Consider the following 13815-nt stretch of genomic DNA (forward strand, 5'->3'; position numbering starts at 1 on the left):
CCAGAAAGAAATACAATATAAGCCACATATGCAATTTTAAATTTTCTAGTAGCCACATTTAAGAAGCAAAAATAAACAAATGTAATTTTAATTATCTAATTTAATTAATGCAATATATTAAGTGTTATTTCAACATAAATGAATACGAAAATTATTACTAAGATATTAATGAGTTTTTTTGTACTAAGCCTTTGAAATAGGTTATATATTTTGCATTTATAGCACATCTCAATGTTGATGCTAAATTTTAATTTGAAATACTTGATCTGTATTTAGCTTTCATAAAATTTACAGTTAAATAAAGTAGATGAAGATACACAGTTTGTTTCAAACATACTTAAAATTTTTCTGATAACTGAATCGTCAGTTTTTAAATTTAATTTAAAATTAATTAAAATTACTTAAAATTAAGAATTGAGTTTCTTAGCCATATTAGCCACATTTCAAGTGCTCAATAGCTACATGTGGCTAGTGGTTATTGTATCAGACAACACAGATATAGAAGTATTTAGCAATATTCATCAAAATATAAAATGTGTCTAACCTTTGAACAAGCAATCCCACTTCTGGGAATCTAGAATTATGGAAAGATACATGTAATATAATTTTCATCAGAACTTTTTTTTCCCCAAAGAAAAACCAAAGACAAATGAAAAGTAACTCAAAGTAAATTATGATAGATACATACAAAGGAAAACTCCTTAGTTAAAAATGATACAGTAGTAAAATTGGTGGAATTTCAATGTTAGGGTATAATGACCAAGGGACAAATAAAAGTTTAGTTTGGTTGATAGATATGATAGTCACATTGCTGATTTTATTACATTTAGAGGTAATCTTATCTTTCCAAGGTTTTGATTAGCATCAGTTTTACATTTTAAAACTTTAAAATTAGAAAGAGTACAAGCCCAATAATTAGATAGCTTACTGTCCTAATATCGATTAGCTATGTTACCTTCTCTTTCTGTGTGTTTTTTTTTAACTGCACTTTTTTTTTTTTTTTTGGAGGTCCTGGAGTAATCTAAAGATTACCTTTTCAGAGTGTCATTTTAAAATACTTAGTTTCTGATCGTTAATTTGAATTTGGTGTCAGAAATGTTTGATACCATAAGTTACGTGAAGATGAGTGAATAGGTTCTAAGCTGCTTTAAATAATTGATGTGTTTTATTACATTACACTATCCATTGCAAGTATACTTTTTATTGGCATTTTATTTACAAGTATGATTAGCTTCTAAGAATAAGTTATATTCAAAAAGTTAACTTGTAATTGATACTTGGAATTTGAGGCATATATGATTTCTTTGGAAACAACTCTGGGAGTTGTAGCTTTGATTCTCAGGGCTGCCTACAAAAGACAGTTTTAAACATAATTTATGCAGAGTCGATGGCACTGACCTGATTTTGGTGTTTTTGGCAGAGGGTGCAGGTGGTGCCGGAGTGAGGGACACATTTTACTCCATTTTTGTTCTGTAGCGCTATTGGCATTTGAAAGAGGAACATTTTCTTTGGCCACCTTCCTCTTTTTTTTTCTGCAAAGTTTTACACTATTTCCAGCTCATAGATTTTCTAAAATGTTCTGTTATTTATTTTTAAATCTTATATTTTTATCTTTTACAGAATTGAATAAAATTAAACTAATTAGAATGTTCGTTCCTGAAAACATTGACACGTACCTCATCTCTATGGCAATTGAGATCCTGGAAAAAGATTGTGACAACAGACTGTTATGCCAGCCTTCATGTGATTCCAACAAAAAGAGATGTTTCCCCAACTCTGAAGAGAGCTGTTCAAGTTCTAAGAGAAGCAAGGAAAAAGTAGGTCCTAATACCAAGTTGTTAATCATATGTAGAATATTCATAAAGTGTCAGTTCAATTTGCATATTCTAATACTAGAATACTGTATTTTTTTCACTGTCATAAGTTAATATAGCCCAGAAATTCTTTCTTTTATAGACATAATTAATACTGGTTTTAAGCATATAGCAGTTTATGTGATTAATGAAAATGAAAACGAATTATTTTATAAATACCTCTCAAACTGGGTTGTCTGTCATTCTGTCGTTCATCATACTCTGTTGCTATAATATTGAATATCTCGGGTACAAGGATAATTGTTGCTCATGGTCCTGAGCATATTGTACTGCACTTTTGCAAGATCAGAGAAGGACCATGAATTTAGAGTTATTTTAGATGGTACATTTCTTATTTTAAAATTTTCATTTATTTCAGGAAACTTTTCTTAAACTTTACTTCTTATTTCTAATTCTTTCTTGAGCTTTTCCACTTAGTTTTGAGTTTTTCTGATTTTGATTTATGACATTCTATCATGTTTTGAATCATTTTCATCATGTTTTTCAATCTTAGTTCATTTTCAGAGGTTATCGTTTTATTCTGTATCTTAGCAAGTCTTTCTGGTGTCTGGGATTCGACCTTGATACTTTTCTAAACTGGCTCATTTTCATGTGAAATTAGTTTTTCTGCACTTTCAGCATAGTTTTTACAAGTTCACAGAGCTCACTTTTCTGTTATTTTTGTGTAATGTTCAAAATATGGAAACTTGGTTTATGAGATAGACTCCTCTGCCACTTTTACCTGGATTTTCTCTTCCCTTAATCTTTGTTATACCTGTCCTGCTTGATTTTGATTTAACCCTAGCAGTTCTTCTGAGTGTGGGGCCTTCTCTTGGAAAGCAGCATTAGCTACTCAGGCGAGTTCAAAAGAGCGAGCTGCTCTAGGCACTTAAGGCACTACTGTGAACTCCTTTTAGTCCCATGCTATTGGGTTGGGCAAAAACCCTTCCACTTTCAGATGCTGTTCTCTAATTAATCGATCATGCTTACCAGTGTATACCTGTGAGCTCTTTGGTGGTTCGCCTGTTCTCAGGCACCCCACTGCTGGCCTCTGCTTTCTCCTATGCAGATGCTATACCGTGTGGGTCTTATGGCTGTTGGTGGTTTGTCCTTACTTTAAGTTTCGGTTTCTTGAGGATACTTTCATTGTAAATATAGATGATCTAGTTCTATCTGTTTTAATGCTAGGATTCAGATAAATTAAAAAACTATGCTGCTGCTTCCACCATCTTCCTAGAAACCTCGCCTTCATATCACGTTTTTCCTTCTTCTTCTTCTTGACTGCCTGAGAGAGTGTGCAGTATTTCTTGTCCTGCCACTGAGTTTAATTATAAATTAAAATATAGTATGTTATTTACAAACAATTTTAAGATACTCAGAAAGAAATGCCTATGAGTAATATTATTAAAATCATTGTTAAAATTCAGTACTTCAGAATAATTAAAATTTTCTTAAGTTTTGCTTTTTTAGGCATAGTTTTTTTTCTAAAAAATAGTACATGTTAAAGATTGATGGAAAACGTCCTTGTGATTTTTTTGCTGAAGGATGAGAGTCACGGAAATTCACGGATGACTTCTTGGAATCAGCCATCCAGTGATCCAGAAATAGAATATTTATCTACAGATTCTCATTTACAGGTAAAACTGATTTAATAAAACAGTTTTCATGACAAATACATCAGGCTTGATAACTTAAATGTTTAGCTTTATTTTTGTTTTAGATGAAATTAAATGTGAATATAATGTACCCATTTCTCTATTTGCCCACATATATATGTGCACGTATAATCAGCAAACAAATTAATGTTTCCTATGCTCATCTTAATAGTTCGTTAATAGAACTTGGAGTATCAAAAAGATGTAAATATCCACTTATAATGTTATTATGATTGCTGAAAATTTTAGTCTTTTACTGATGAAGGCAGTCGTCTTTGACAAGCATTGTTTCTGTCAGGTGACCCAGACTTCGTAACTAAAGTCTCTCCAGATACTTATTCTTGAGATTCAAAAGATACATTCAGTGTAAATAAGCATTTTCTCCCTTTCTCAGTGAAATAAAGTCATTATTATAATTATAGGAAAAATGCTGAGGGTCATATTCTATAGAATGTTGTAGAAGATGAGACTTTAAATGATATTAGCTACCAATTAATGAGTGTCACGGATAAATCAATGTGTTTTGATATTTTGCATATGTTCTCATTTAACTCTCCAAACTTAGTAATGTTATATACTGTGATTCTCATTTTCTCTGTGAAGAAATTGAGGCTTAAATAACATTCATAAGGTCATATATTTAGCAAGTGACTCAATTAGAGCTCAAACCTAGTTCTCTCTGGTTTCAAAGTCCCTGCTTATTCCACAGTATTGGGCTATAACAAAAGACATGGTTTTTACCTCTGCCCTCCTACTATTCAGATTTCATGCTCTGTTTTACTTTTTGCCTTTGTTATAATCTTAACTGGTTTCCTTCCTCCAAATGCACAAGGGGTTCCAATTCTAATTGTTAAGCAGCTGTAGTTGTCTGTGGCTACAGGGGATTTTGATCTTGAGATCTTTTGGGAAGAATAAATATTTCTGGCCAATTTTTCCTCTATCCAGATATCTTTTCTGTGCCACTTTATATCCTTAATCTTTATTATTTCTAAGGCAAACGTTACAGTATTGTACAGTGAATATAAATCTAATCTCTTCTGGTGTTCTTTTGCCTGTGAGGAAATAGGCACTTGGGAGAAAAGTTGCTATCTTAGCCACTTCTTTTTTTAGCTTTTGCTGAAGTCTGAATAGTCTTTTCTTCTACACTAGATTTCTTTAATTAAGCTGGAACAGCTAACAATTTTTTCTTCTTTTTTAATATATGTTTACACAGTTTTCTACCAAGGATGTTTTACCTTTTTCCCTATCCTTAAATATTCTGAAACCATTTTTAAATATAGAAAACATAATAAAATATAGCAAGCAATTAATGAACAATATATAGATATAGTCTTCATTTTTGAAATGGAATAAATTATACTTTTATACCTTAGGCTGGCAGATACACTATAACTTAGATGAGGTCCCCTTATCATATACAGTCCTTCAAATAATTCCAATAACTAAATTAGCTCTACTGGATTCTAAAGTTTTTTTCTCTGTCGTGTTAGTTTGAAGATCTAGTGCTCAAACTGAGATAACACTAGCCAATACTATTTTAGGCTTATGGAACACTTACCTACTTAATAATGTCTACCATTGTAGATGTAGAAGTTATATGCTTTTCCAGATGCTTAATATAACTCTGTGTGTGCACGCGTGTGTGTGCATCAGTGTGCACATACTCTGTGTGTGCATGTGTGTGTGTGCATCAGTGTGCACACACATGCCCAGTCACATACCTTCCTCAGAACATTAAATTCACTATTTTATTCAACTCAGAGCAAATACACCATGGAACATAGATCTGAAATAATATCTATTTCTTTTCTTCCCCAGTGAGTGTCTACTCTGAAGTGTCTAAAAATACATAACAAGATGGCAAGTAAATTGCCTAAAGATATGATACAGTGATTTTTGTATCTTTTTTATTTATTTACTTGTTGATCTAGAAATAAGTTTTGTGGATCTCACTGTTTTGTTTTATTTGGGGAGTATATATTCAGTAATCTATGTTGGTTTTTTATAATTGACACACATTTTCAGCAGTACAAATATTTCCTCTTCTGTTTCTTATAGACTTCATCTGAAACCTCAAAAAGAAATTTGCCTGCGTGGTTTGCCAAAAGAAATGAGATCGTAGCTGATACCAGCAAGAAATCAATGGTCAAAACAAAAAAGAAGGGTCTTTTTAGTTAGGCTGGCAGTTGCCAAAAGAATTACGTTCATCTTCCTGTATTATAAGAGGGATGCTGTATTTTCTTTCTGAAAAGAGTGAGGGGTAATATTTCAATTTAAAAATTATTCTTATCTCGAAGTACAAGTTATCTCTATATTAAATAGCTGGCATCTTAATACAGCCCTGTGCAATTCACATAAAGTTGAGTCTTTTGAGAACCTGAGTAAGTAAGTCATAGAACAGAATTTTGAATTAGTTTTCTTTAAGATTGCTTTAAGAAACTGTAACTGCCCTATTTTCTAATCTCTTTATTTCAACAGTATATTTGGAAAATGTAACATGTGGTGATATGATATAGATAACAGATTAGTAGTTGTGTGGTGACTGTGTGTGATATAAAATATTCCAATATTATAAAAATTCTCTTGTAAATGAAGAAAGCATAGTTATTGTATACCTTGTATTTACTATGTTTAGAAGAAGCTGTTATGCACATTGTTAAATGTTAGTGGACCAGACCAGTGAAAATGAAACATTTTGAGTTTCCTATGAGCAGGGAAAGAATATAACAAAGGAGACCATTTGCACCAGGCAAATATGCACTTATTATTTTACACACTATTTGTTATTTTTCAAATAATGGAAAAACAATGTCCTTCATACTGACTATTATGTATATTTTTAACTTTCATTTACTTAATTACCTTGAACACTTTTATTTTTTTTAGGCTGTCAGAATTTGATTCTAAAATCTCTTTGTATAGCACATATAACTTAAACATCTAAAACCCGTACTCTGACACTGCATTGAGTAAACCATAGTTGATAGAACTTTAAGCAGTTTACCATATAGCCTTTAATTAACTTTTGTTTTGGTAAATAAAAGTAACTTGTTTTAAAGAAGAAATACATGTTTGTTGTGGTTTGCCAAATGAAATGAGATCTTAGCTGATATCAGCAAGAAATCAATGGCCAAAACAAAAAAGAAGACTTTTTAATTAAGCTTGCAATTGCAAGAAGAATTACATTTGTGTAGAAAATCCAGAGAAATGAAAAAAGAAAATAAAAATTGCCAGTAGTTCTACCAGTAGATAATCAGTCAACCTCTTTTGTGTATCCTGCCAAAACTTTTTATATTCACTTATTTTCTTAGTTTGTTACATGGATAATACATGAATGAATTTTCTTTGTAAAACTTTTAAGCTATGCTTAAAACACAAAAGTCTCCATATTCTTATTTCTTCACAGCCCATTACCAGCCCTACCAGAAAGTAATTCCTATTATATATTTGACGTATGGCTCTCTAGTCATTTCTTTTGCACCTACATGCCTTGCATGTGTATCTACACATAAATTGTTATTTTTTTTTTTAACACAAGTGAGATCATGCTGTATGCAGTTTTCTGCAAGAAACTGTTTTACTTAATATGTCATGAAGACCTTTCCATGTTAATATATATTGGTTTATCTCATTTTTTTTTTTTACAGCTAATAACTATTCTGTTGTATACTATAATTTATATAATCATTTTTCTATTGATGATTTTGTCATTTTTCTCTACTTTCTAGAAATAGAATTAGAGAATCAAACATAAACATGTTGTTACTTATATTTCATTTGAATATATTTTGAACATTACTGTCATTAAATAGCCTTCCACAGAATCTTGTTTTGTGGCTTTATGTAGTACAGTGATTCTCAGATTGTGGTCTGCAGACCGTTAGGAGTCCCTAAGGCCCTTTCAGGGGATTTACAAATACAAAACTATTTTTGTAATACCGAGACGTTATTTGCCTTTTGCAGTATGTCGTTATTTGCAATGGAGTACAAAGCGATAGTGAGTAAAACCACTGGGACTTTAGTGCAAGTCAAGGCATTGGCACCAAATTATTGGCACACAAACTCTGTGTGACAAAATGGCAAGTACACATAAAGCACTTCTGCTACCAAAGTCTGATGGTCATCTTCAGGGAAAGCACTCCTTTGATTTGTGAATTAATTAGTTGCTTTTTTCCCATGGAATGCCATTTTTACTGAAAAGGATGACGGATAGAAAATTATGATTGATTATTCAGACTTGGGTGTTTGGTGGACATTGTCTCAAAACTGAACAAAGTCAGCATCTTGCTTCAAGGAAAACTGATGATTATTTGTTGCCAGTGATAAAATTTGAGATTTCGAGCAAAATTTATAATTTTGGAAAACTTGTTTCTGCTACTAGGAGTTTGAAAGCTTCCCATAAAACAGACTTTTCTAATGAGATGGGTAGGGTTGTTTATTCATTTATTTTTTACATTATATAATGATTTTTGTCAACATTTAAAAGGTCTGCATAACAGTGAACCAATATTTTGTAAATAATTAATACCTGATCTTATAAAATCATGCATGGGTAAAATTTATATGGTTTCCAATTACACATTGCAAACAATCTTTAAGAAACTAATACTTGTCCTGTTTGGGTATAGTTTCAAAGAATGTCTACTGTTATCTGGAAAGGCTATTAAAATCCTCCCTTTTCCAACTACATATCTGTTTAAGGTCAAACTTCTTTCATATACTTCAGCCAAAACAGCATATTGAAACAGATTTAACGAAGAAGCAGATCTGGGAATCCAGTTACTTCTGTTAAATCAGACAACAATGCCACTTTTTTCATGTTGGGTGGATTTTTCAGAAAACTGTGTTAACATGTAATGGATTTACTGCTGCGTTAAACAAATTAATACATAGTTCAAAAACTTTCTCAGTTTCAATTTCTAAAAATGGTAAATAGTGGTAGCTATAACCTACATTAACAAAAGCTCTTTTGGGTCCTCAGTAATTTTTAAGAATATTAAAGCGTTCTGAGATTAGCAGGTTGAGAGCTGCTGATATAGTATTTTATCATATAGACATACTATGAATCATTTAACTGATTTCATATTGTTGGACATTGAAGTTGCTTCCAGTTTTTCTATTTTAAGCACAGTTTTGAACATTCTTCAAATGAAATAAGGTATAGTCTCATCTCAAATACAAACCCAGAGGGAGAGATATAATTTTTGTTGTTGTTGTTCATATAGTGGATTTTATGACTGCCCAGTGTACATGGCTCTTGATATCTGCTTAGGTTGTTTCAGAGAGTATAATTCTAACCCAAATATGGGCTTGGTCCCTATGACCTCCTCTAAGCTAGTCTTTGGCAATAGTATTTGGATCTGGGGTAGGAATGTGACCTAAGCTGTTTCAATCAGAGTGAATCTCAGGACTTTTTATAGAAAGTAGAAACAAATAGGTTCTCTTTTCCGTTGCTCTTACTAATAAGGAAACATGAACCTTTGGAGTGTCGGAGCAATTTTAGGACCATGAGGAATCATCCTTGATTGAAGCTGACACTGAGGTAGGTAGAGTAGAAACATGGCACAAAAATCAGGTTGCTGGTGATATACCTGGGCTACTAGTTCATGCCCTTTCTGGAATCAGATATATTTTTAAATATCTTAGATACATAGGACATTAAATTCCCTTGGGTTAAGCCTGTTTGAGGGTATTTGTTTGTTTTTAACTTCCAGTTGTGTACGTTTGTCACAATAGCATAGCCATGTGATTGTTAGACTCTCCAACAGACACACAAGATACAGTTTCTTTAATGGCAAAGGATATAGAACCTTATAGACAATTCCACAAAGTAGAAGACAAAGCAGCATGCTCCTGGGCAGAGGTATAGGCTTCCTAGATCTCCAAGTTCTCCATTTTCCATGAGTTCCCTCTGGAGATTTTATATTCTCCCCTCTCCCTGCAGCCCCTCCCCACTCCCTACCACCAGAGTATGTTTTGGAAACTCTGCTATGTGTACCTGCCTGATCACCTGGGTGCAAATTACTGGTACATAATGGTCACAGCAAATTATAGGGTATTTATTATAGGAATAGATGAACTGAACATAATTTCCTGGGTATAGCATCACTCTTCAGCAGTCTCTGGGCTCAAGTCTGCCTATCTCAGGTTCATTCTTGAAAACAAGGGATTTCTTTTAGGGTATTATTCTTATGCTATCTCCTCCAAAAGGTATTAATTACTTTCTCTTCTCTGTTGACATTGGACCATAGAACTATGACAGCAGAGTCAGGCAAATCTCTGACAGTTATTTAGAATTCAGCAAAGCTGTGTTCCTGCCATATGGTTAGATTAAGAAAAGAAGATTCTTCCTACTTAAAGAGGTTGTAATAGAAATAACTAAAAACATGAAAGATCCAGTGGAATGACAATAGAGTCATTTTAGAGCTAAAAAGGCATTTATCTAATGGGAAGCAATTCGAAACCAGCAAAAACTCTGAGGAAACTTAGCGACATTCTTGATGGGAGGCGCATACTTCAGCAATCTCAGCTATCTGAGCAGGCGTTTCTATAACTTAGCTTAGGAAGGCAATTCAGAAATCATTGGGGATAACGTACTGAGTAAATGTTTTTAAACCTTGGGGAAAAATAGAAATAAGTAGACTGGAGTAAATTAAACCTTTAGTAGTAATATTTTAGGGTTAAGGAATAAAAAGTACATAGTTGATATTGTAGACATTTGTAATACTTGAGATAATTTATTTCAGTAACAGATTACTCTTGTAACTCTAAAATGTACCATTGAAAAATTAGCATATCCTTGAGATTTTTAAGTTGAAATCTACCAAGTTTGAAACATTATTGGAACATTTAATAGGAATTTAAAAATTTGTTATTATTAGATAGAAATTCTATCAACAAATTTCACTTTCTAGAGAATGAAAAAAGATCTAATGGTATAGTTATTATTAAGACTAAGGTTAATATCGATTCATTAAACACAGCTTTATTTTTTCAAAAAAATTAATATAACTTCAGCCTTCATTTGCTAACTCAATTTAAAAATATTATTGAGAAGTATGTAGTCATTTATATCTTCATTCAATAAACATTTGCATTTGTAGTAGATTGGCCTCATGAAAAATGAGACAAATAGAAGAAGAAAATGTAACATAGATTTACTCTGTGAAGAACTCAGAAAAATATTTCACAAAAGTATTTTCCTACAGAAACAAAACATTTTAAGGAAAATATTTACTTCACATGCTGAATAAGATAAAGAAAAAATGGCCTCTGTGAATGAAAAAAATCATATGAAGGAATCATAATAGTAATTATAACTAAAATTTATTAAGCATTTGCTATGTGTCATACTTGTGCAGCTAGCCTTCAGTACAACCTGAAGAGTTAGAGTCATGTATTTGCCTGTTTGTGTAAACAGAGCATATGAGGGGGAAAAGAGATCACTTGGCCCCGCAAAGAACCGAGGAAAAACTGAACAGATAGATAGACCCGAGGTGAGAGAACTCTATTATACCTTAGGGATGTGGGGTGGGGAAGGGGCTTATCCTGGTGCATTGACAGAGATCTGGTGACACACCTCCTGCTAGACCCCTTAGCAGCTAAGCCCTTGGTTCCAAGGGGACATGCTCACCTGAAGGCCATACCTGTCCTCCTTTTCTAGACCATGCTCTTAGTTCATAGGACCCCAGAATGCCTGGCCCAAATATTCCTAAGTCTCCAGGGGCCTCTGGTGTGCTCATTTCTTGGCCTGAATGGCTATTTAGGAGAGTTATGGACAAAGTTTAGCTGTCCAGGCTGTGGTCATCTGTATGCACAGGAGGTTGTTTGTGGTGCAGAACAGAGCCAGGGACAAAAGGAGTGGCTTGTGTCCATGAGCTGATTCTGCCTGCACTAACAGAACAGTTTCCATTTGTAACAACCTCTGGACATTGGTAGGTTAGCCATGCATTCAGTAAAGTCCTAGCTCTGCCATTTACTAGTCATGCGACTATGGACAAACTACTGAGGCACTCCCAGCGTCATTTAAACACCTTGTAATGTGAAGAGATATTGCTGAGATTAAACACAATGCATATAGACCATTTAACAATGGTTGGCATGCATAGACGGTATTCAACCAGAAGTAGCTGTAGAAATTTCTAACAGAAAAGGCACAGAATCTGGCTAGTGCCCAGAGGGAGGCAGTCTGTTTCTCTAGACATTACTTGTTGGCACTACTTGGTGAAATCGTCGTGGTCCAGCAGGCACCACTTATTGTGCTTGCTCAGAAATCTGGGGTGTCAGCACTCCAAAGTGGATCCTCCTTTCAAGGACAGATTCAGGATCTCATTAGCTAAGTTGACAGACACTGACGTAAATATTAAACAAATATTTATTGAGCACCTAATATGTGCCAGGCACTGTTATAGGTGCTGGGCATAGAGCAATGAACAAAACAAAAGTTAAAATGTTATCTTTTACATGGTGATAAGTGGCAGGAGAACAAAGCAGGGAAAGCAGTAGGGAGTGTTTCAACCTAGGACAAGGGGGGCCTTGCTCAGATGGGAGAGTTGAATTCCGGAATTAGCCTAGATTTGACAACTTGTAACTGCGACCTCGAACAAATCAATTCTCTACATACCTCATTTATTAACACCATATTATAGAAGAGGATACAGAGGCTTAGAGTAGTTGGAGGTAAATGAAGTATAGCATTTGGCATAGATCTTAGCACACTGTAGGAATAATATGTTAGCTATTCTCATCCTAACATATTATTTAGGAAAGCTACAGGGGCAACCACGTTATAATCAGAAGGTTGCTTAGTGGTTTGGTCAAAGTAAGAAGAATTAGGTAATTTCGATATTTAAGGGCGCTAGGGCTAGATTTCTTGATGGACCAAAGTAATATTTTTCATTTAACAAAAGATACAAAGGGATGGGCATTCTAGAAGCTTTTTAAAAAAATAATTGGAATAATAAAATATTTGGAAATTGATGAAACATTCTGGTTTGTGAATTGATTATCAAGACAGTCCTAAAATTTCTGAATATAAATTACCTTTAATTTTCTCAAAGGCTTATTGGAACCGATTAAAGGTAGGGATACTGAAGCTGGGGAAGGCTGAACATGCAAGATAGTGAAGAACAAAAGGAGGGAAAAAAAAGGCATCTGCTGGAACTCTGGAGGCCACAGAGAAGAAGATATGGAACTCGACAAGCCTCCCCACCCCCCACCCCCACCTCCCACCTCACCCCTACACTCCCTCTTTGTCTGAGGTCCTAATAGGGGCAGTTTATTATTTTTATTGATTCATTTGAATTTTATACAGTTTTAAGCATCTACCAAGAAACCATTAATTTTCTTTTTTTTCTTTTTGCTCCTTTGGCTCATTTGCACACTGGGAATAACTCAAGCAACGTTTACCTCACTGGTTCAAGAGCATCATCTACTGGGCAGTTTTGGTAATTTCAGGTTATATGGTGTACAGAGAAATTAGACCATTTGTTTTGGTTTGGAGTTCAGGTGTGTGGGTAATGCGTCAAGATTTGGATGGAAAGGAAATGGAGAGGTGTTTACTGGGCCAGTTTCTGTGAGCCACAGAGAAGCTGAAATCTGAATTCATTTATAGAGCAACAGGAATTTGAATCCAAGTCTGTTCATCTGTTTCTATGTAGGATTCACTTCTTTTCCCTCAGCTGTAAATTTTCCTTTTACCTGTTGTTGAGACAACTCTGTAGATCCCCACAGGCCGGAAAGTGGCTTCTTAAACTTTTTTTCTTGTCACCTACCCTCACCCTCCCCAACATAGAGAACACAATCCACAGCTTCATAGACGGAATGAGAGCAATGCTTAGTCTTCATTTCATGAATGGTAATGTGTAGTCTCCAAATCTAGATTCTAAGTGTCTTGAAGATAGAATTCTACTTCCATAGAGAGCACCTCTGAAGCCTAGCGTAAGTCCCTTATTGCTACCATCCTAGATGGGACCCACCTTCAAGCCACCTATCCCCAACTATGATAACCGTAGTCCCAGGATAACCCTGTATTAGGGGCCGAATTGTGTCCCCCTGCTCCCAAATACAAAATTCATGTGTTCAAGTCCTACCTCTACCTCCTGCCTCAGACTGAGACTGTATTTGGAGGTAGGGTATTTAAAGGGGGGTAATTAAGTTAAGATGAGCACATCAAGGTGGGCTCTAATCCAATATGACAGGTGTCCTTATTAGAAGAGGAGATTAGGACACAGACACACTCAAAAGAAGGAGCAGGTGAAGTCACAGGGAGATGACAGCCATCTATCTATAAGACAAGAAGAGACGCC

General features: G+C 34.3%; 1 protein-coding gene across 1 annotated transcript in view; it reads left to right on the top strand.

Annotated features, from left to right (window-relative positions):
• WRN (Werner syndrome RecQ like helicase) overlaps positions 1-8197 on the top strand; it is a 116810-nt gene extending 108613 nt beyond the window's left edge. The window contains exons 33-35 of the mRNA XM_011373275.2: positions 1621-1817; positions 3398-3490; positions 5567-8197. Coding sequence (XP_011371577.1) covers positions 1621-1817; positions 3398-3490; positions 5567-5686 — 410 coding nt within the window. The 3' untranslated portion in view covers positions 5687-8197. The remainder of the gene's footprint in view (positions 1-1620; positions 1818-3397; positions 3491-5566) is intronic.
• The last annotated feature ends 5618 nt before the right edge of the window (positions 8198-13815 follow it).

The sequence above is a fragment of the Pteropus vampyrus genome, unplaced genomic scaffold (genome assembly GCF_000151845.1).
Source record: "Pteropus vampyrus isolate Shadow unplaced genomic scaffold, Pvam_2.0 Scaffold8, whole genome shotgun sequence".
In the NCBI taxonomy this organism is placed as follows: Eukaryota; Metazoa; Chordata; class Mammalia; order Chiroptera; family Pteropodidae; genus Pteropus; species Pteropus vampyrus.